Source organism: Sorex araneus, chromosome 3 (assembly GCF_027595985.1).
Source record: "Sorex araneus isolate mSorAra2 chromosome 3, mSorAra2.pri, whole genome shotgun sequence".
Lineage (NCBI taxonomy): Eukaryota > Metazoa > Chordata > Mammalia > Eulipotyphla > Soricidae > Sorex > Sorex araneus.
In genome coordinates this window covers 5759474-5782164 of record NC_073304.1, presented here as the reverse complement: position 1 = coordinate 5782164, position 22691 = coordinate 5759474, and the positions used below count along the sequence as shown (strand labels likewise).

The 22691-nt window shown below is 40.4% G+C and overlaps 1 protein-coding gene across 2 annotated transcripts in view; it reads left to right on the top strand.

Annotated features, from left to right (window-relative positions):
- Nucleotides 1-22691, top strand: part of PAPOLA (poly(A) polymerase alpha) — a 61726-nt gene that overhangs the window by 19961 nt on the left and 19074 nt on the right. For both annotated transcript variants that reach the window (XM_055133919.1, XM_055133918.1), the window contains exons 4-15: nt 2225-2306; nt 3770-3879; nt 4517-4570; nt 6625-6736; nt 7359-7448; nt 7537-7675; nt 9859-9931; nt 11208-11328; nt 12112-12196; nt 17778-17831; nt 18280-18399; nt 21361-21470. In XM_055133919.1, coding sequence (XP_054989894.1) covers nt 2225-2306; nt 3770-3879; nt 4517-4570; nt 6625-6736; nt 7359-7448; nt 7537-7675; nt 9859-9931; nt 11208-11328; nt 12112-12196; nt 17778-17831; nt 18280-18399; nt 21361-21470 — 1150 coding nt within the window. The remainder of the gene's footprint in view (nt 1-2224; nt 2307-3769; nt 3880-4516; nt 4571-6624; nt 6737-7358; nt 7449-7536; nt 7676-9858; nt 9932-11207; nt 11329-12111; nt 12197-17777; nt 17832-18279; nt 18400-21360; nt 21471-22691) is intronic.

Genomic DNA, 22691 nt, shown 5'->3' with positions numbered 1-22691 from the left:
CAAATGCCCGTTTTGTTTGGGGACCACACCAGAACTTGGTGCTGGGAGTTGTTTCTAGTGGGGCTGGGGCCCAGGCGCTGCCAGAGATGGAGCCTAGGCCTCCCACATGGCCGGAGCGTGTGCTCTAGCCCCTGTGGCCATCTCCCTGGGCCCAGGATATTGACTGGGGAGGGAGTGCTCGGATTGGCCCCAGGGATTCACACAGGGTCTGCACTGTCCCTGAGCCACTTCTTTGGGCTCACGCTCGGTGTTTGTTGTTATTGTTGTTTTTGTGTTGGGGCCATCCCTGGCAGTGTTCAGGACTTCCTTTGGACTGGCACTCGGGGATTGTACCTGGCCTGCTCTAGATACTCTCGGTGGTGCCAGGGAACTAATGTGGGTCCATCCTTTGCATGGCAAGCACTCTGCCCTCTAATGTTGGTCCAGTCTATCTCTCTGTTTTTTTAAAGTCCCTAATGGGTGTGACATTACAGAGTTGAAATTCAGTAAAAATAATTCATGCAGTATTTTTTCCTAGAAAGGTACTTTTTTGGGGGGGGGGTGGGGAGGTGGTCACAGCCTCGATGCGCAGGGGTTAATCCTGGCTCTTTCACTCAGGAATTACCCCTGGCGGTGCTCAGGGGACCATATGGGATGCTGGGATTTGAACCTGGGTAGGCCGCGTGCAAGGCAAACGCCCTACCCGCTGTGCTATCTCTCCAGCCCCGAGATCCTAATGCATTATTATGAAAAGTTACAATAGCTGATGTATTTATAAACTTTCCATATAAGGAAAAAGAATTGGGGGAGCACAGTTTTGGTCTTTGGGTCATAACAGCAGTGCTCAGAGCTTACTCTGCTCTCTGCTCAGGAATTACTCCTGGGGACTGTAGTTGGTGCTGGGGCATGAACCCGAGTCAAGCCCGCCTAGTAGCACTCCAGTCTAGGAAATAGTCTGAAGCGTTTGTGTGACAGAGGGGACAGAGATGCCAAACCCAGCGTTTCAGGCCTTGCCTTAACATCTCTGATCCTGGTGTCATCTCAGGTACTGCAGAGGGTCCTTGGAGTGTTCCAGGGTTCGTTCCTGACCACAGAGCCAGGAGTAGCCCTTGAGCACCGCTGGATTATACGTATGACCCACAAACCAAACAGGCATATGTGCACATAGCCAGGCACGACCTGGCTGGATATGACTTGGTGCTCAGGGCTTAGGCTTTGGCTCATGCGCAGGGGTCACTCCTGTGGGGCTGGGGGCAGTGGAGATCGTATGATGGAATCCCGGTTGACCTCTTCCAAGACAAATTCCTTGCCCACTGTATTATTGCTCTGGCCCCAGGAGTTTTTCCACATGATCTCCCAAGCACTGCTAGGAGTGATTCCTAAGCACAGAGCCAGGAGTAACCCTTGAACATCACTGGATGTGGCCCCCAAATCGAACCAAACAAACCAAAACAAAACAGAAGAAAAAAAAACTTTTCTAATTCTCTTGGTGTTTGTACTCAGAAAAACCTTAAGTTTTTCTCTATTATCTCATTGAAGCGTTTTGGAAATCTAAAAATGTATAGTAGTATTGACATTGAGGACACTCCTAGCATGGAAAAATCATATTCAAATATGCTATTAGATAGTATTATTAGTCTGTATAATTGCATATTTTTATGTTATCAGTGTATGGGCCAGGTATCAAACCCAGGACCTTATGTGTGCAAGTCAAGAGCTCTACAACTTACTACATCCCAGCCCCAGAAGTAAAACATAAGTGATGTAGCCTCTTCACTACCATGAATAAAAATCTCTTGGTTTCATCATTGCTTCTGTGGAGTTACATGCTGTTCTAGCCATAGTCCTCTTTAGAGACTGCATTTCCCGAGAACAGAAAATTCCAAAGCAGTTTAGGTCTTCAGTAATAAATATCAATTTAAAAGTCGTGAGTTGATTTCATTTCAAAGTAAGTTGTTTCATGAAGGCTAGATATTTTGTAGAACTTATAAAATAGAAGTTTATCCTCTAGATGAAATTTCTAGTTGTTTTTTGTTTTGTGCCAGTCCCAGTGGTGCTGGGGGACCATGTGGTGCTTGAGAGCCTGCCTGGGTCTCCAGCCCCCAGAGTTTTCTCACTGCCCCTTAGATAAATTGCAGTAGAAGTCTTACTTGTTTTGTTTTCCTTTTTAAGTGTACTGTGTTCCTTTGAAGCCCTTTCCCTTGGTCTTACCGGCAAAATAACTACCGTCTATTTATTCCAACAGAATCTTCCACAATCTGTAATTGAAAATGTTGGAGGAAAAATTTTTACATTTGGATCTTACAGATTAGGAGTACATACAAAAGGTAAGTATTATTGCTAATTAGAGTTTTTATTTCTGAAAAATTATGGCATGCATTTCAGTTTATTGTGTTGTTACACAGCTTGGGATTGTATGGGAGAGTGAACATTTCAAGAAGTTTAGACTTAATAAACTCTAAAAACTGATACCTTAAGTAAAATAACAAGTTCAGTTTCTTGTAGAAATAGCCACATGTTATCTGTTGAACATTCACATGACTGCTAACATCCTAGAAAATGTGGCTATAAAACATTTTTCCCATTGAAGAGTTCCTTTCAACATTGCTGCTTTTGATACTGTTTTCCCTACCTAAAGAATAATGTCTGAGGACAGATGAGGACAGAATAATGTCTGTAGATCAGGACAAATGAATTGTTTTCCTCACACCCACCCTTCTTCCCCATGCAAAGACAACCCGAAGAAATGTATCTGTCATCATTAATAATCAGTGTAGATTATTTTCTTTCTTATGCTTACAGTTTTTCCTCTTTGTAAATCACAATAAAAGTCTTACCCATGATAGAGAACATTTATTGAACTCTTTTTATTAGGCTGAGCTAAGCTTTTGGTCTTCATTATTTTATTTCTCTCCCACAGTAGTGTTTTATTTTCATGAAACAAATGGAAGGTTTTGGGACGTAAGAGATAATAAATAGCTTTGAACAGTTTTATCCACCTTTTGGCAGAACTAGGATTCTGACTTGTGCTGCTTCTGTTTAACCATTAATACTGATCTCTAGGCTTTAATACTGATCTGCCAGTCTATTGTATTTATTCTGGCACCCTCCTGCCCATCTCCCACTACTCCATGATATTAGTACTAGATTTGATTTTCGTGTTACATGTTATTCTTTTTTTTCCCTTCATGAAGATGCGAAGCATGCGATCTTCAGAATAGTGCTTGCACTATTGAATCTCATGAAAATTACTATTTGACTTAATTTCACATTCATCTTCTATGATCTCAGTTAGTGTTCCTTTTTCTATTCGTATGTTTTGATTGCTGGCGTCCGGTAAAGCACTAAATAACAAAAATCTTAGCACAGTCTCTACTTTGGAAATTTTGCCTGTGGTTCTTAAAGTTTATTCTATAGGCCCTAAGTAGACATCAGCTTAGTCTCTAAGTATCAATTATTGTTTAGAACTATTTTCTGATTGATGGATGAATTAATATGGCAGTGGTTGAGACCCTCTCTTTATCATAAAAGTCTAAGTTGCTTTCTCTAATGCCCTCTTCTCTTCGTCCGTGCCAATTGAAGGGTCCTACAGGGAAAAGCTAGAATCCATTAGTTAAGATTATACTTTTTCTGTTTTGAGTGGATATGTTCTGAAGGCGGGGTTTGTTTTTTGAGGCCCACAGTAAAACCTTAGCAGATCGTCCCCATCAGTAAAGTATTGCTGCAGTAAGATGCAAAATGATTTCATGTGTAATACTCTTCAGTAGTTGATGACTGAATTTCTTTTTAGGTGCTGATATTGATGCATTGTGTGTTGCACCAAGACACGTTGATCGAAGTGACTTTTTCACCTCATTCTATGATAAGTTGAAATTACAGGAAGAAGTGAAAGATTTAAGAGTGCGTAAATTGCTTGGGTGAAAGGGAAGGAGCTAAAGAATTGAATGAGGGTTGGAGAGGTAGTTCTTGTGTTGAGCGTGTGGTTTGAATTTAGAAGCCCAGGTTTGGTCCCTGGCACCACATGGTTGGCTCCATACACAATCAGATGTGACCCCAAAGCAAACAGCTCATACCACATATGGCCCCCTGAGCACAGAGCCAGGAGGAAGGCCCCAGTGCCTTCAGGAGTGACCCCAAAACAAACACCAGTTAAATGAATTTTATGATATTGCTGTTGTCTGCTTAACTCACGCAGTGTGCTAGGCTTTTAGGTGTTTGTTAATATATATGGCTGTATTTTATTCTTTCATTTGTCTAAAAACAAATCTAATCGTGTACAGAGCAGGAAACAAACGGGGGCGATTAAATAATTTGGCCATGCTCACATCTGGAATGTGTTCAGAGCAAGGATTTTCACTTTGGTTTCTATGCCTAGAGTCTAGTGACTGAAAAAGTTAGTTACTAAGAACCTAGTCTCTGGCATTATGCTACATTATGTTTAGATGAGTTCAATTATCACTTTAATTGGAAAGTGCTAAAACTAGTGCAGGTCTAATGTGTAATTGAGAGACACTGAAATTGTTTACTTTCCTTGCAGGCTGTTGAGGAGGCATTCGTACCTGTTATCAAACTATGTTTTGATGGGATAGAGGTAAGATATATTTAATTTTTTTTTTGGTTTGTGTGAAATTGAACCATGTAGTTAAATTTTTGTAATTTGTGAATTGATGTGGTAGGAATTAAGTGTTAGGGAACCGGAGAGACAGTGAGGAACTTGCCTTAAGCACAGAGCCAGGACCAGCCCCGCGCCCTGCGGGGTCCCCCTAGCCGGTGCTGCGCTCCCGCTCCCTGAAAGTTTGAGTTGGTGGAAGTGACATAGACCATGACACTTCAGGCTTTCCGCCAAAATAAAGGCAGAAGGAATGAAAAATTTACTACCAAAATGCTGCTATATTCGTGGTCATTTTCCTATATGCATAGCTAAGTACATTTTAGTCATTCAAGGCAATAGTACCTTACTGCGAACAGAAGTTTGGTCTATTTTAGTTAAATATTTTAAAGATTAAGAGAAAATTGTGACCTGATACTGTATATAAGACATTTTTATTAAAAATTCTGATAGGCTAGGATTTATGGATTTAAATTACCGAGACGATGTGGATTATATTTTGCTGCTTTCAACTAAATTAGAGAAAGTTATTGGAGCAAAACTGACCAGGAGGCAACCTCAGTTTTCATTGGTTACTGTTAATGTATTTTATATAATGGTGTTGTAAAGTTAGTAATAGTGAAAGTTGTAAAATTTCAAAACTGAAAAAATAATCTGTTACTTTTGAAAAATGGTATTTCTTTAATGGCTGCTTAACATGCTTAAGTTTGGTCTATGATAACCTTATGACTAATCTTTATTATACTTAATAGAAAGTGTAAAATTTAGTAGAGATTTCATATATAATCTGTAGTGTAACATGATATGGATCTGTTTCCCCATAAAGAATATTGCTATCAAAGGGAATATGTTTTGTGTGGTAGACAAAATTCATTTGTATATTATTGGAGAATGATACTTTTTTAAAAATTATTTTAATTATTTAATTTATTTGGGACTGCACCCAGCAGTACTCAGGGCTTACTCCCTGCTCTGTGCTTAGGGGTCAGTGCTGGCAGTGCTCCAGGGACCACATATGATGCAGGCATCAGACCTGGGGCCCCTGCATGCGAGACAAACTACCTGTTGTGCTATTTCTCTGGCCCCAATTGTGTATATTTTTAAAAACTTTAATTTTATTTGTTAAATTCATTGGGTGCATTTCTTAGTAAACCAGACTTATGTATGATTTAACTAACAAGTGGATGCTTCTAAGAAATGTTTTTGCCCGGCCCCATTGTTTCATACTTAACTTGTAAAAATATTTTGGGAGATTTGTTTTGGGCTACACCCAAAACAGTGACGCCAGGGACCACTCCTAGAGTCCTGGGAGACCATGTGATTCCTGCAGTAAAACAGGGTCAGCTGCATGCCAGGCGGTCACCTTAACCCCCCCTGCACTGTCTCTTCAATCCTTAAAACTTGCGATGAACGTGCCTGTTGTGTATTAACGTTAGTGGGCTTTAGGCTGTGTTCTTAATCACGGAAAAGTATTGACTTTGTTTTTAACCTTTTGGTTTTGGGGCCACTCCCAGCAGTGCATAGGGCTTACTTTTGACTCTTGGCTCAGAGGACACTCAAGGTAGACTTGAGGGGAACTACTAGGGATCGAACCTGGGTCTGCTGCTTGTAAGGCAAGCCCCTTCTTCACTGTTCTTTGTGGTGTCCCCCCTTTGTTTTTGGTGGTGGACTGGGGAGTTTGGGGTGGGGATGGGATGGAAAGCGACCACGTGGGGTGCTGAGGATTAAATCCAGTTGATCACTTGGAAGGCAAGTGTTCTACTTGCTAGACTCTTACTCCAGCAATGGAAAGTACTGAGTTTAAATGGCGTGCACATTCTCCTTTGAAGAAATGCTAGTACAACAGGTAAGGTCCTGTCTTGCATGGTGTCAACCCGGTCTGATCCTTGACACCCATCTGGCCTTCCGAGCCTGCCAGGAGTGATCCTGAGCTCAGGGCCAAGAGTAAGCCCCGAACACCGCCAAGGTGTGGCCCCCCTCTCCTGCAAAAAAATAGTTTGCCAGATATGGACTATTACGTTTTACTTTTATTTTAGATTGATATTTTGTTTGCAAGATTAGCACTGCAGACTATTCCAGAAGATTTGGACTTACGAGATGACAGTCTGCTTAAAAATTTAGATATAAGATGCATAAGAAGTCTTAATGGTATGTCAAACCAACTTTTCTTTGCATATTAACTGTCAGTTAATAGGTATTAACTTTTTATAATGCTTTTTATAGTCATAGTATTCATAGCGAGTTAAATGCAGCATACTTTTTAGTCTTTTGTCTTAATAGTTTAGACTCCAGAGGGCATCGGGCATTTATTTTACCTTTGATAACCCAGTTAATTTTTTTCTTCTTGGATATTTAAAGACTGTGATGATTGTATATTTTGTTGTTAGTGATGTGGATTTCATTGTGCAGTCCTAATTATCTTTTGATCCTTTGTAACAATTCCAGTTACTGCATTTATTAAATGAATTCCTTTTGAACATTTTCATATTAGCTTTGTATGCTGTTAGACATGCGAAGAGAGACTTTTGGAAGCTTTATTTAGATCAAATCCTTGGTATATCTGATCTGGAAAAAGTTTTAATTACTAGGGTAGTATTTCTAGTAGAAGATGTATTAGTTTTTTTAATTTACATCTCTGTTGAGCTAGTATTACTCTACCAAATTAAGTTTTTATTTAATTTCAGAATTTCACCAGTTTCAGAAGATGTAAAGAAATAATGTTAAACTTCTTGACGATTTGATGTTGTGTTTTTTCACTCCTGTTAATCAGGTTGCAGGGTAACCGATGAAATTTTACATCTAGTACCAAACATTGACAACTTCAGGTTAACTCTGAGAGCTATCAAACTTTGGGCCAAACGTGAGTTCAGAATTTGTTGGCTAGATTATTAAAAATGTTTACGCTTTAATTCAACACTAACTTTTGTTTGTTTTTCCCTTACCAACAGGCCACAACATCTATTCCAATATATTAGGTTTCCTCGGTGGTGTTTCCTGGGCTATGCTAGTAGCAAGAACTTGCCAGCTTTATCCAAATGCAATAGCGTCAACTCTTGTACATAAATTTTTCTTGGTATTTTCTAAATGGTATGTGTTTAGATTATATTAAAATAAAATTGATTGTAGACACTGAAGTTTAGTCTTATTTCTATGACATATCTGCAGCTGGATTCAGGTTACTATTTTTGCTCTTGATATGTAAGCAATTTAAGTAGTCTTGGGGAGATTGGGTTGTATACATCAGCAAACCAGATTCCATTCCTTTCCCCTCAGTTTCCCAGAGTAGTAAGGCAGGTTCTATTTCTATTTCCATGTGTAAACGTACTAAATAAATTGCAATTTAAATGTTTGCTAAGTCTAAGGAATTAATAGGTTAGAATATTAGTTTGGTTGAAACATATATCATGTATATAATATATATACATATATCTATCACTTCCAAATCAATAGACAAGTAGTCTCATGATTTAAAAAATATTTTCTAATGGTCTCTTTATCTTTGGTACAATGTTAAAGATATTTCTGCAGGGGCCAGAGTTGTAGTGCAGCGAGTAATGTGCTTTTCTTACATGTGGCCTACCTGGCTTCAGTCCCTAGCATCTCGTATGGTCCCCCTAATATCAATAAGTGTGGTCCCCAAAACCCCACACAAGGTTTATATATAAAAAAAACCCTTAAGGAATAGAAGTACTTGAAAAAGGTGTTTCCTCAACCCATAAATTAGTCATTAATTCAGGAAAGAAATTTTTTTTTAAAGATGAACTCTTTTTAGCGTCTTTGTATTTATCAACTTAAAAAATGTTGGGGGCAAGGCATAGGGTGGGGGTAGGGGGTCACACCTAGCAGTGCTTAGGGCTTCCTCCTGGCTCTAAGCTCAAGGATCATTCCTGGTAGAGTTTGGGGAACCATATGTGATGCCGGGGATTAAACCCAGTTCAGCTGCATTCAAGGCAAGCTGTCCTGCCTGCCGTACTCTCTCTCTGGCCCTCTCTGTGTTTCTTTTAATAAAAGATAAAGTTGCTCTGGTCCAAAAGATTTTAGGGTTTTTCATTCTTAATCAAATTGATCTAAAAATTCGTCTTCCATTGCTATTCTTAACTTCCATACCATCTCCCTCTGTTAAAGAGTTCTTTTATAATTACTTTATAAAAAATTATTTTTTAGAGGTAGTTTATAATTCGAAGCTGCTACACTTGACCCATTTTATTTTCTGAGTTGCCAGCACCTAATCATAATCGTGTGATGAACTTGAGTAGAACCTGCCATAATTTCTCTTAATAATGCAGCATATTCACATACATAGCAATTAATATTTTGTTTTGTTTTTGTTTTTGGGCCAAGCCAAGCAGTGAACAGGACTTACTCTTGCCTCTGCACCCATTGTTCATCCTGGTGGGGCACCAGGGACCAAAAAGGGTGCTGGTGCTTGAACCCAGATCAGCCAGGTGTGAGGCAAGGGCCCTGCACTGCCGCTATCACTTTGGCTCCAACAATTAATATTTTTAAGGAGGTGATATTTATATTATGGGTGGCAGATGTTTTCTAGTCTTTAGTCCTTTTGGTGGAGGGCTGAAATCGCTAGCTCAAAATGCATCTTTATTTTTTTTCTTTTTGGGTCACACCCGGCGATGCACAGGGGTCACTCCTGGCTCTGCACTCAGGAATTACCCCTGGCAGTGCTCAGGGGACCATATGGGATGCTGGGAATCGAACTTGGGTTGGCCGCGTGCAAGGCAAACAAACGCCCTACCCGCTGTGCTATCGCTCCAGCCCCTCAAAATGCGTTTTTAAACACTAACATATCTTCATGATAGCAGCCTCTTAAGCCAGGAGATAGAGTATTTTTCCTACTCATTTTCTACAGTTTATCATACCCCTTTGTCTGTAGTCATTTAGCTTTTTGTGTTGAACTGTTACTGTCTGGAGCTAGTATAAAGACTGGGTTTTAGTTTTGCATACAGTTTATATCCTGTTTTTAGATTTAGGGATCACAATGAGATGTTTCATAGATGGTGTTTAGTACTCTGCCAGTTCTTTGCAAAGCAGAGATTTCTTCATCTGCCCAATAGTTTGGAGTTTTATAGTTAAAGGAAAAGTATTTTGAGGAGCCTGTTGTCAACAGAAAGGAATAAGAGGTTATATATACCAAGAGGGCAAGATGAATGAATGAAGAAGAATCACATTCACAATTGCTGTATGTTTAACAAAATAAATACGTTTAGATGGTAATATCCAATAGTCTTATCAAGTGCTACACTCTTTTTAAACAGGGAATGGCCAAATCCAGTGCTATTGAAACAGCCTGAAGAATGCAATCTTAATTTGCCTGTATGGGACCCAAGGGTTAGTGTATTATTTTTTCCCCTACAAATTCACACTGTGCAATAACAAGTAAAAATCAGGGAGACTTCCCATCATTTACAAATGAGTGTACATGTCCGCTTTATTCTTTCTTTTAGATAACTTCAGCTATAATTGTCCTCTGATGTGAGAAGCATAATTTATTGCACCCTGTAAAATAAAATTGATTGTACATAGTTTAATACTAAGTTCATCAACATTTTAAATTTATATACTATCTAGAAAACTACCTTGTAAGAGAAAGTTGTGTGGGCATTTGTGCTAAAAAATAATAATAAAAGGATAATAAAAATCCCTGTATTTTTTATTTGACTTAAATATTTTGTTAAAACTGGGTTGCTGCAGGAAACTTTTAATGTTTACTTGTGGCAGTTATCTTCTAAGCAGTATCTTTTTAATTACTATGATATAATTGCAAATTGGTTTGGCTATTACAGATTACAAAAGCATGGTTGGGCTAAAGAAGAACTTATATTCTGCTTCATGTGAAGTTACGACCTTTACTCAGTTTTAATGACCATAATAAGTAATAATTGAAAGAAGAAACTTAGGTTTGATTAAGGCTTTCTAAAAGGCTTTAGAAATTGTGTTTTTCTGCATTAGCTTTATCTTACTATAGCATAAAGATTCTGTCAGTTTCAAATTTTATTAAGGTATGTTTCTTTTTCAAAACTTAAAAGCATTAATTTTGGAGGAATGAGTTTATGATTTCCATTTCTGAATTATGCCATATGATTTTGCATATGATTAAGACGAGATGTATTAAATCATTTTATTCTTTTAAAATGAGACTAGCATAGATATGTAGTTTGAGCATGTGTCAATAGCTTAGATTCCTTAAAAGTTATAGTTTATTAGTATCTAAATTTCCATTGTGTTTAAATTTGTTTTTATACATAACATATTGTAATATTACATTACTCCAGAGTAATTATGTTTGTATCCCCATCTGTTGTTGAAAAGAGAAAAACTAAACATCAGAGATGCCCAAGAAGAACCTGTTTTGTTTCATAGGCACACTATTTCTAATAAGGTTACTCAAATAGTCATACCTAAATGAAACTATCCAATAGTTTAGAAAAATCTCTTCTATAAATAATACCTATAAAACTGATGTCTCCTTACATGGTTTTTCTTTCTCAACTCCAGCTTTGAATGAAATAAAATTTAATCATTGGTTCAGTTTAACAAGGGGTAAAAGTCCAAGTAACTGTTGCATATGTACTTGAAGAAACTGATTGGCTGTTGTTGTATGTAGGTAAACCCCAGTGATAGGTACCATCTTATGCCTATAATTACACCAGCATACCCACAGCAGAACTCCACGTACAATGTGTCCGTTTCAACACGGATGGTCATGGTGGAGGAGTTTAAACAAGGTAAGTGTTTCTCCTTATCCTCTCCTTTATACACAAAGGATTTACAGATGGTCATAGACAGTAGTGTTGTAAATTGAAGCATTTGCTAAGTAGATTTAATTACAGTTGCGTGTTTATTGATTATAGTATGAGTGTTAATTTGAGAAATGCAATTCCTTTTAGGCAAATTTTTATTATAAGGAGACTACTTAAAGCTGTATCCCAAGCTAGGCCTTTATATGGGTGGTTTATTACCCATATTATTGTGGAAAATCATGAGTGGTATAAGTTTCTTGACAGAGTGGTGTGGATTGGGGCCAAATTCCATTATTTTGGACAAACTGCCACGCTTTTCTGTACCCTTGTAGTTCCATTAATTAGAAGGCATGGTTGAAGTCAGTCAGTGGGAAGTAGCTGGAATTGGTGTGTTCTGCGTCAGGGAAATAGATAGAATCAGCTAAACAAGTTTCAAACTCTGAAAAGTAAAGTCTTTACTATAATCGAAAGAGGCTCTTCTTTTTTTTTTTATAGTAGTGCTTAAGGTTTTGGAGGGCCATTTTGTGAGCATAGACTTTTAGAGCGATAATAACTTTCCAGAACTCTGATATCAAAATTCCTCTAGCATTTTGAATAGTTTCTGTTGTGTAAAAGTCTGAGCTCAAAGAGCCATAGACTAAAATTGCAGTTTGTTGAAATTAAGATTTTAGGATTGTGTTGAATGCATGAAGTGGTATGTCTTAATACTTTTTAAATTCTAGGTTGTTAGATTGAAGCATGCAAACATTTAATATGTTTTTAATTTAGGTCTTGCTATCACAGATGAAATTTTGCTGAGTAAGGGAGAGTGGTCCAAACTTTTTGAAGCTCCAAACTTCTTTCAGAAGTACAAGTATGTATTTTAAGGCATGTTGGACATGTTGCTCTCTTAAGTAATGGTTTAATGGTAGCATCTATAACATCTCTTCTTGCTAGGGTAATGTTCTACATTTTCATCATCTAGAAGTGTCCTCATAAACAGTGTACTGTTTTTGCTAAAGCCGTAGTTTTTCTTTTCTTTTTATCTTTCTTTGGGTCAAGTAAAAGTGTGGTCCCCTGCAGATTTCTTGTATGTTAGTCATCATCAAAACATGAACTTGTATATCCTGTCAAAAGAGAGAATGGTTAAAATCAGTAGTTAATTTTCCCAGTTTTGGATATTTATTTATATTCCAGAGATTCTTTATAACGTAGGCATAGCTAATAAAATGTAAATATATTCAGTTAATGGTCTTCAGTAGTTACAGCACATAATTGGCCTGCCATTTTCCCCAATTTTAATAAAAGCCTGAACAAATATTTCTGCAAATTTTCTTGGGGTCTAAGTGGGTATAATATATATAGAAATATATTTTTTTATTAAATGTTTTAATACAGCAGTAGTCCAGGTTAAATGCCTGATTGTATTGGTTTTGATGAAAATTGTAAGTTATAATAAATCTGACTTTTAAAAAAAATGGACTTGCACTTTCATTTGCCCTCAGGTGAAAACTTGCCAAAGTCCCACTTAAAATTTTTTTTCTTTAGCACTTTGATCATGTGTTGGATTGTGTTTTGTAATATCTTGAGCAAGGTTCCTTTCTGCTATTTCCCCAATTAAAAACAAGAATGATGACCTTCATGATGTCTCTGTGTTTTGTTTCTGTATCTTTGCATGAAAGAGTAATAGTGGAGCCAAGCTTAATTGTTGAGTTCTGAGCACTTTGGTGTCAGTAAAAAGTTAAATTAGCCTACAGTGCCCTTGTTTTTTAGCCATTCCTTACAATGTGTGCTGGCCATTAAGCAGTTCATATTTCTTTGCCTTTATTTTAACCAATATTGAGGGAGGTACCTTTTTGCATTTAAACTAATAAGTGTATATATTATTACAATACTCTTTAAATGACCACATAAAGAGTACATTATTTTCTCTTGGAAAATAATAATCTCATAGAAAGTTTCTGTACCTCTTAATTCCTCAGGATCACAGGTGAAGGTAGATCTATTCTTTTGCCTCTTTTACTTTACTACCAGCAAGAGGTGGGGTGGGGTAGAATGATTTTGGAAGTATGTAGTTAAGCAACTTTCTTCACTTGAAGAGATTATGTTGAAATTGAACAAACCTTCATGGTGTAATTATATTTCAATAAATTTGCTTTGCTAGAAGTTTAAGGTTTTTTTTTTTTTAAAAAAAAACATTTAGGCTGTCTTTGAATTTGCGAAATAGTAAATAATCATGAAAATCTTCTCTTGAAACATTCAAACACTTTAGGTTATCAAAAATGACTAAGAGGATGTAGCAGCAAATAAAAGATTGTATCAGGGTGACTAAAATTTCAGCTGTAAGTCCTGGGAACATGAAGATTTAAAAGAATGGCTATAGGGGGCTTGCGTGATAGTACAAAGGGTAGGATGTTAACTTTACATGTGGTCGGCCTGGGTTCGAACCCCAGCATCCCATATGGTCCCCCGAGCACCGCCAGGAGTAATTCCTGAGTGCAGAGCCAGGAGTAGCCCCTGAGCATTGCCAGGTATGACCTGAAAGTGGGAAAAAAGACAGTATTTTATTTACGTGGCAAATTTTATTTAATACTTCAATTTAAAACTTTTTCTCTTTAAAATAGTGGTTGCTTTTAGATTTTAGAGATAGTCCATGTTTGGGTTTTTTAAAAAAATGTATATGAGGGGCTAGAGCAATAGCACAGCAGGTAGGGCGTTTGCCTTGTAATGCGACAGACGTGGGTTCGATTCCCAGCATCCCATATGGTCCCCTGAGCACCGCCAGGGTTCCTGAGTGCTTAGCCAGGAGTAACCCCTGTGCATTGCCGGGTATGACCCAAAAAGGCCCCCCCCCAAAAAAAATAAAAGTATATGAAGTACCCCAACAAATACACATCTGAACTGAAATCCTTAGTTTTCCCCTGACTCAGATAGATTTAATCCTAATTTGAAGTATATCCTGAAAATACTGCCATTTGTTATGTGTAGGATTTAAAACCATGTGTAATATACCTGCCCGACATTCTTGGAAGGGAGGGAACCATATAAAAAAAGCAGACAGAACATCTTCCAGAAGATGTCAGTGTTCCTTCAGAAAAAAGGGGTAAAATTGCTTTGTGAAATTTTAAATAGTTCTAAGAAAATATTTGTTTTTCCTGTATAGCAATATAACTAGTAATGTGACTACTTATAGCAGAAGTTCTTTTCCATCAGGGTTTGAGTGGCATAGCAAAAATATTCTCAAGGGTATAAGATTAATGCTTTTTAATTTGAAAGTCTATATTTATAATAGAGTATGTAAAAAGTTTCAAAAATTTTTGAAATTTAGAAAGGAACTATAATTTTGGTCTTGAATTACACTGAAGTTGCAAGGAGTTTTGCTACAATATAAGTATATTTTAAATGTATAGCACAGTTGTGATCTGCCAAGATAAAATGTTAAGTGTTTTTAGATAATAGCATTTAAGGTTAGTTTTCTTAGAAGTTTTTAAATAGGCTTTTAATTCCCTGGAGTTTTTTATTTTATTTATTTATTTTTTTTATTTTTTTTTTTGCTTTTTGGGTCACACCCGGCGATGCACAGAGGTTACTCCTGGCTCTTCACTCAGGAATTACCCCTGGCGGTGCTCAGGGGACCATATGGGATGCTGGGATTAGAACCCGGGTCGGCCGAGTGCAAGGCAAACGCCCTACCCGCTGTGCTGTCGATCTGGCCCCAGTTCCCTGGAGTTTTAATAAAAATTTTTTGGTTTGTTTTTTGGGGGGACACATCTGGCAGTGCTCACGACTTACTGCTAGCTCTGTGGTGATGATGACTTGTGGCAGGCTCGGGACAGTGTGTGATGCTGGGAGTAGGACCCAGGTTACCTGTCAGGGCATGCTCCGTACTGCTGTACTGTCTTTGGCCCCTGTAAATTATTTTTTTTTTAATCAGAAACGGATTACCTTTGGGTTTGGGGTGAGATCATCACTATTTCCTTAAGAATATAGGACTGTAGATGGAAGATCTCAGGTACAGTATTTTTTTTTTAAAGTGGTAGTGTGAAGTACATTTTTTTCCTCATGAAAATTTCTTGAACAACAAATACTGTTCAAATTTAGACATACTTCTTGGTCTCTGGTTTGAGAAATTGAAAACTAGTTTTCACTTTAAAAGTTTAATCTGCTAGTTGGGGTTTCATGCTCACTTCTTCAGATGGATTAGGCTTGTAAATGAATTCTTGATGGTCAACAAAATTTTTGCAGTTTTTTAAAATTAAACTTATTTTAAGTTTTTTGTGGGGGGTGCGGTGTCGCCACTCCTGACTGCTCAGGGCTTACTCCTTGGTCTGCACTCGGATCACTTCTGGCCGGACTCGGACCATACCGGGTATGGGGTTCGGCTGTATGCAAGGCGAGTGCTGGACTCACTTCGCCATCTCTCCTGCACCTATTAAGCTTAATAAGTTACCCACTTTATCTGCGTAAAATGAGACAGTGGAAAGGACTTGTGATACTCTTGTGATGTCTGAGTAAGCGTCCTAAGTGCCTTTGGTGAATGCTGCTTGGGCTCTGCATCCTGCCTCCCTCGTACCTCACACTCTGCGCTGTACGTGAAACCAGCTGCGTTAGACAGTGTATAGAGTGGGTGCTTCTCCCCCTACCCCTTTCGCACAACCAGAGCTGAACTCTTGAAACACAGAAACGTTAAGTTGCCAACAAGATAGATGTTCAAATGTGGATTGTGTATTTTGCCTTTTATCGAAGATTCAGGTCGTTTAGACTATTTTATAGTGGCAGAATTTAAAGATAGAAGGAATTTATCCTTAAGTGGATGAACCTACAAGTAACTTCTGAGTTTTTGCGTGTATGCCTCTTTGGGGGGGGTCGGGAGGAGGGCACCTTCGTTGATGCTCAGGGTTTACTCCTGGCTCTGCTCAGGAATCACTCCCGACGGGCCCAGAGAGCCATATGGGGTTCTGGGGATCAAACTCAGGTTGGCTGCGTTCAGATCAAGCACCCTGTGTGCTGTCTCTGGTTTCCGACCCCTCGTGCCTGCTGTGTATATGTCATTGTCCTCCGTTTAAATAGCTCCGCATTTTGGGGAAGGGGTCTCCAGTAGTGCTGGCAGCCAGCAGGAGCAGTCCTTGGGTGCCCGTGATGCCATGAGGAGCTGGGATTGAATCCACGGCCCTTTGCCTCCCTCAGTCCTTGGGGTAACTGTGTTCCCTGCCAGAATTGCCCAGTTACTTACCCAGAGCATATATATCCTGTGCCATTCCACATCTTCTCCCCTGCGCCCCCCCCCCAAAAAAAAAAAAAAGATTTTTGATCCAACCTGGAAGTGCTCAGGCTGTGCATGACTGGAGGGGCACGGTGGCCCTCGGGACCCAGCACTGCAGGATGGAACTAGGGCTGCCCCGTTGTGTTTGGTTTTACTTTGTTGCTGTGTCACACTTGGCGGTGCTCAGGACTTAGCTCCTGGTTCTGTGCTTAGGGATTATTCCTGGTGAGACTCAGGGACCTTATGGGGTGCTGGGGATAGATTCTGGGTTGACGGTGTGCAAGGCATGTGTGCTGCCCGTTGTTGTGTCTGCCTGTCCTCTTTCCAAACTAATGTTGGCGGTGATTGTCGGTTGCTTTTGGAGGCAACATAAACATCGAAATATTTCATGTAGTGATGGTATCTTTTGAAATGAAAGGCTCTTTTCTCACAGTTGGTGGGGTTGGATTCTGTGTGTTGGATGTTTTTGTGTTCATGTTAGTGACTGTTCTGTGTGTGTGTGGTGTGGAGGGGCCCGTTGCACACACAGCAGTGCTTGGGAACCGTTGCAGGCTCTGCTGTCGGTGGCCTTTGCTGCAGCCAGAGCACGCGCTCAGCCCTTCGAGCTGGCTCTTCAGCCCCGGGAGAGCGGTTTGCATAGCACTGATATGTAGCATAACTGAAGCTTGACCAAAAAGAGTTGGACAAAAATTAAAAGGTATTTTTTTTTCAACATGTAATTTAATCTTTGGTACCTTTTAATTTGAATTTCACAAGCACGTGCGATATTTTCCTGAAGCTACTGATGTAAAATATTGACCTAGTGATCTTTCTTGGGTGTCCCCAAAGCCCTGCTGGTAATTTGCATTGAAAATAACTCATTTGATAAATTTTATTTTAGTGAGCAGCTCTTCTGATTTTATAGTCAGAGCATTCCATCAAAGTCATTGAACCAATGATGCTTAATGTTTGTTTAGTATTCTTGAATTAAACTGCTCCGGGGGTACTAATTTGTTAAAAATGAACTATTTCAGAAAAATTATATTTCCTATATTTAGAAATGCGGGAGTTAGCTTTATGATTGAAATTCTCGGGAACTTTGCTGAATTGATGAAGTGATCTAGAACTGTAACAAAGCTTATTACATTATGGTGTTGATGTCCAGCACTAGAATTTAAGTAAAATAAATAGCATGTTGTCTTTATCTTCAAAGGCATTATATTGTACTTCTAGCAAGTGCACCAACAGAAAAACAACGCCTAGAATGGTAAGTATAAGATTAGACTTTCTAAAAACCAAAACGCTTCCGAATGACTCAGATAAGCAGAGAGGACAGGAGATGGGAGGGAGTCCTTGTGACATTCGTTTTACTTTATGCATAAACCAGAAGTATGAGAATTGGGGGAATAAATACAGATCTTTGTGTTTCCTTCCATGTGTTCGACTACTGGGGTGTCCTTTTTTCATTAGGTACTTGTTGAGCCGTTTTTTATAATTTCACTTGAAAATGACATGATTCTCTTTTCCCCCAGTTTTCGTTCCTGCAATTTTGGGTAAAACAGAAGTCTTTAGTTTTATATATTAAGTTCAGACAGGTGACTGCCCACATGTGTGTTTAAATACGATTTTCATATGAATTGCTTTACATAAACTTCTAATTTTGCTCGTTTCAAAGTATTTAACCTGAATTTTAATTAATACTGACATTTGTTCAGGGTGGGCTTGGTGGAGTCAAAAATCCGAATCCTGGTTGGCAGTTTGGAGAAGAACGAATTTATTACGTTGGCTCACGTGAACCCCCAGTCATTCCCAGCACCCAAAGAAAATCCTGACAAGTAAGGCAATATAATGTGATTGACTTTCCACCGTAACTTGCACTCAGAGAAACTTTCCTTGCCAGTTGTAATAGTCTGTCACTGTTTTACCAAATAGTTCAAAACCAAATTGAAGGTTTGGCTAGTCCTGACCAAAATTCTTGTGGAAAAGAACTCTTCTCGAGAGAAGTCCCTCCCGATGGAAGTGGTGTGGGTGCGGGGGCCGTGTGGAGCTGGGCCTTGCTCCCGGGTGCCAGAGCAGAGCCTTGGAGCGATTCTTCAGGTTCGGGGTGCTTTCTTAACCGGAGTCTCAGTTCTCGAGTCAGCTCTTCAGCGTTTTCCCTTCCCACGGCTCTCCCCTTCCTCCTCTTCCCTGCCTTCCTCTTTGGTCTGCAGCGTGGGGAGGGGGTGCGGCAAGCTGCAGCCCTGCCGGCCTCTTCCCTTCTGCCCTCGGGTGCCTGTTACAGTAGCTGCCGTATGTTTCGCCCTCCCCCACCCCCCAAATTTTTGAAATAAAGCTGACTTGGCTTTGACCTTGCAGCACTGATAGATTCTCGCATCGAGAAGATAGGATAATGAAAGCCGCTTTATGGTATTCCGTTAATAGTCTTTTATAGGCTAGCTTGTGGTTGAATGCTGTGTTTTAAAAAATATTTGAAAATGAAATCCAGCTTAATTTTTTTTTAATCGCCAAGGAATGAGGCATTCTAATACCACACCTTCAGCCGTTGTCCACTTCCTCTACTGTCCTAGGGTCCCCACAGCCAGCCTTCACATGTTGCTGTATTACTAATACTCAAGGTTCTGTTTCTGTGTCCTTCCTCCCCTGCCCCCACAGTGTAATATTAATGACTTTTTGGTTTTTGTTTTGGTGGGGTGCACCCCCTCTGGTGCTCAGTTACCACTTCCAGTTTGGTGTTTTAGGGGAGCCTGTGATGGCTGGCATTGACCACGGCTTCTAACATGCAAAGTGTGTGCCTTCTGAGTTCTCTCTCCATCCCATAAATGAGCCTCCCTCGCTGTCTCCCCAGCCCCCTTCTCTCCCCCCCCCCACAGCTGTTTTCAGGTCTTACTCCGGACTCTGCTCAGGCATCACTCCTGGCGGGGCTTGGGGACCATATAGGATGCTGGGGATTGAACCCAGTTGGCTGCAAGTAAGACACAAGCCTTCCCTGCTGTACTCCCTCTCCAGCCCCTATGAATAACCTCTTTTAAAAAATTTTCATTTACAGGGCTAGAGTGATAGCACAGCGGCCGACCCGGGTTCAATTCCCAGCATCCCATATGGTCCCCTGAGCACCGCCAGGGGTAATTCCTGAGTGCAGAGCCAGGAGTAACCCCTGTGCATCGCTGGGTGTGACCCAAAAAACCTAAGGAAAAATAAAAATTTTCATTTTTAAAATTTTATTTTCCCCTTACACTAGATATGAACACTGGTTTGCAGGTTGTCCATGATTCGGTATTCCAACACCAGTCCCACCACCATTATTTCCAGTTTTCCTATCTACCCCTGAAGCCTGCCCCAGAACAGGTCCTCAATTTACTTCATAGTGCTTGTTATTAAGAATTTGCTTAAAGAATGATCAAAAAATGTTTCAGGAAGTTAATGAAGATGAATAAACTGCTGGAAGGGAGCGTCGGGAGGAGGCTTGTTCTCACCCAGTTGCGCTGCTGTCCTGAGAGGTGTCGCACGGCTCCCACCGTCACACCTCCATTGTCTGAGCTCTGCAGGGTTCTCATTGCCCCCAGGAGGTGGTGACAGTAAGCACCCTTGTCACATTGGGTGAAGTTGGGACAGGGCTGCCATTGAACTTTTTTTTTTTTTTTTTAAGTGAAACCAGGTTTTGTAAGTTTTGAGGATGAGAGCGGGGGAGCATAACACTCCAGAGAATGTGGGCCCCAGTACACAGCCCCGCACTGGACATGAAAGTGCGCATCTCCAGAGGGGAGGTGCGGCGACACGGGGGCTCAGGCGGCACCTCGGCCCGGGAATTGAACTCTCAGCCTTGGGCCCGAAGGGTCAGACTCCACGGAGCGACATTCCCAGAGCTCTGTAATTTTTTTGTTGCTTCAGTCTTAATTATTAAAACCGTGTCTGATCCATTTGGAAAATAAAACTGTCCAGTGTCCATAGGTAATTGCGTCCCCTTGGTTTCTGTTATTCTGTGTAAATTTGTTGATGGGGACTTTCCAACTGATGTTTAAATTTAACAAGTATATCCAAGTAATCATGACTGTCCTTTTCTTGTTGCACATTTCCCCAATATACTGTCTTCATTTTTCTTCATCGAGCACAGCTTTTGTTTCTTTCTGGTTTGAGGGCCATCCCTACTGTGGTCAGGGACTACTCTAGTCTTGGTTGTCCCAGTGATGCCTGCGGGGACCGTGAGGTGTTCAGGGGTCAGGTGCAGCCTCCTGCATTCAGAATGTGCAGCCCAGCCACTGAGCTTTCTCTCTGGCCCTTGAACGTGACTTTGTGCTTCTATGCTTCTAGGTAGTACCTTTATTTATTTATTTATTTATTTATTTTTTTGCTTTATTTTTTTTTTTTGGGGGGGTCACACCCAGCGATGCTCAGGGGTTACTCCTGGCTTTGCATTCAGGAATTACTCCTGGCAGTGCTTGGGGGACCATATGGGATGCCGGGGATCGAACCCGGGTCGGCCGCGTGCAAGGCAAACGCCCTACCCGCTGTGCTATCGCTCCGGCCCCCAGTACCTTTACTTTAGCATAAGTCGCCGTTATTATATTAGCTGTCAGTACATAGGTATATACTATATCCTAAAACTGTTGTTTGTATAGTAATTGGGATAGAGAGAGATGGTGGCGGGGAGAGGGTGAGTTTTGATTCATTTTTGGGTTAGTTTTATTTGGTTTGTTTATACATTGTGTTCTGAATTTTTTCACATCCACTGTCAGCTACATTGATAAACATTTTCATGAAATTCCAGTAAACTGAGTAATAGAGTTCTTACTTTGCAGGGAAGAATTTTGCACGATGTGGGTGATTGGGCTAGTGTTTAAAAAAACAGAAAACTCTGAAAACCTCAGTGTTGATCTCACCTATGATATTCAGTCTTTCACAGATACAGGTAGGTCTCTTCTTGGAAAATCAAACCATATAACTTGTGTTTTTGATTTTTTTCTTAATGTGTACATACCATCATGAGATTTGCAGTAATTTAAAATTACCTGAAATAAAATTACTTGAAAATATTGCATGGTTGTCAGAATGATGGTGCTTTGATTTAGCGTCAGTTCTATCTCATGCACAGATGGACTTTTTCCTCTTGTGGTTGGCCTAAAGTTCGGAGACTCATTTAGAATTTATTATGTTCCCTACTAGGAGAACCATCTCAATATTCGATTGCTTAGAACATAGCTTATTTCCCCCCCCCCCTTTGTTTTGGGCCACAACCGCTGGCACTGGGTGCTGCTCTCCTGGGCCTGTGCGTAGGGGGGGCACTGCTCCTGGCGGTGCTCGGGGCCACCCATGAGTGCGTTGAACCCTTGCTGCTTCTCTGGCCCTGAAGCCCAGCTTCTTAAACCTGGGGCTGTGAGTGTATAGGGCTGCGTAGTTGAATGTTGGGCGCACAGAATGCACGATGTAGTTTTGTTCATTAACAGGAGCAAAATACTTCTGAGTAGCAAAGGGCGGAAATTGTTTCCAAGTCAGATATATTCGATACAGATTTGCCTGTGTCGAGTTTCTCGGCTCCTAAGGGGGTTCAAGGTTGTGAGTGGGGTAGAAGCTCTGTCTCGAAGGCCGAGTCCGAGATGACTGCTTTCGCCTGGAGCAGATAGGAATGTGAGGACTGGAGTCTGGCACCCAGGGTGCAGTGCCCACCTTAGGGCTGGCCGGCCGGGGTCAGCTTTGGGCATCACAGTCCCTCCCTGAGCCGTGCTAGGAGCAGCTCTGAGCTGCACCTGGTGTGGCCCAAAAGCCAAAGAAATGTTGTTTCTGAGGTATGGGACAGGCTGACCTGCACTGCATTCAGACTTGAGTGTTGCCCGAGAGAGGAGATAGCCTGTTGGCTAAAGGTAACACTCGCCCCACCCTCCGGAGTCAAACCGGCCGTGACAGTGTCAGGATTGAAGTAGGAAGAAGTCAGTGTTTCACACCGGAGTGCGTAGCTGCAGCAAATGGATCAAGTCAGTGGTGGGCCATTGCACTTGCTGTAGAATCTGTAAAATCCTACCGGTGCGTTGTTACCTGTGTCCATACTTTTTATTTTATTTATTTATTTTTTAATTGAGTCGCTGTGAGATAGCCCCTCACAAAGCTGTTCATGGTCAGGCTTCAGTCACACAGT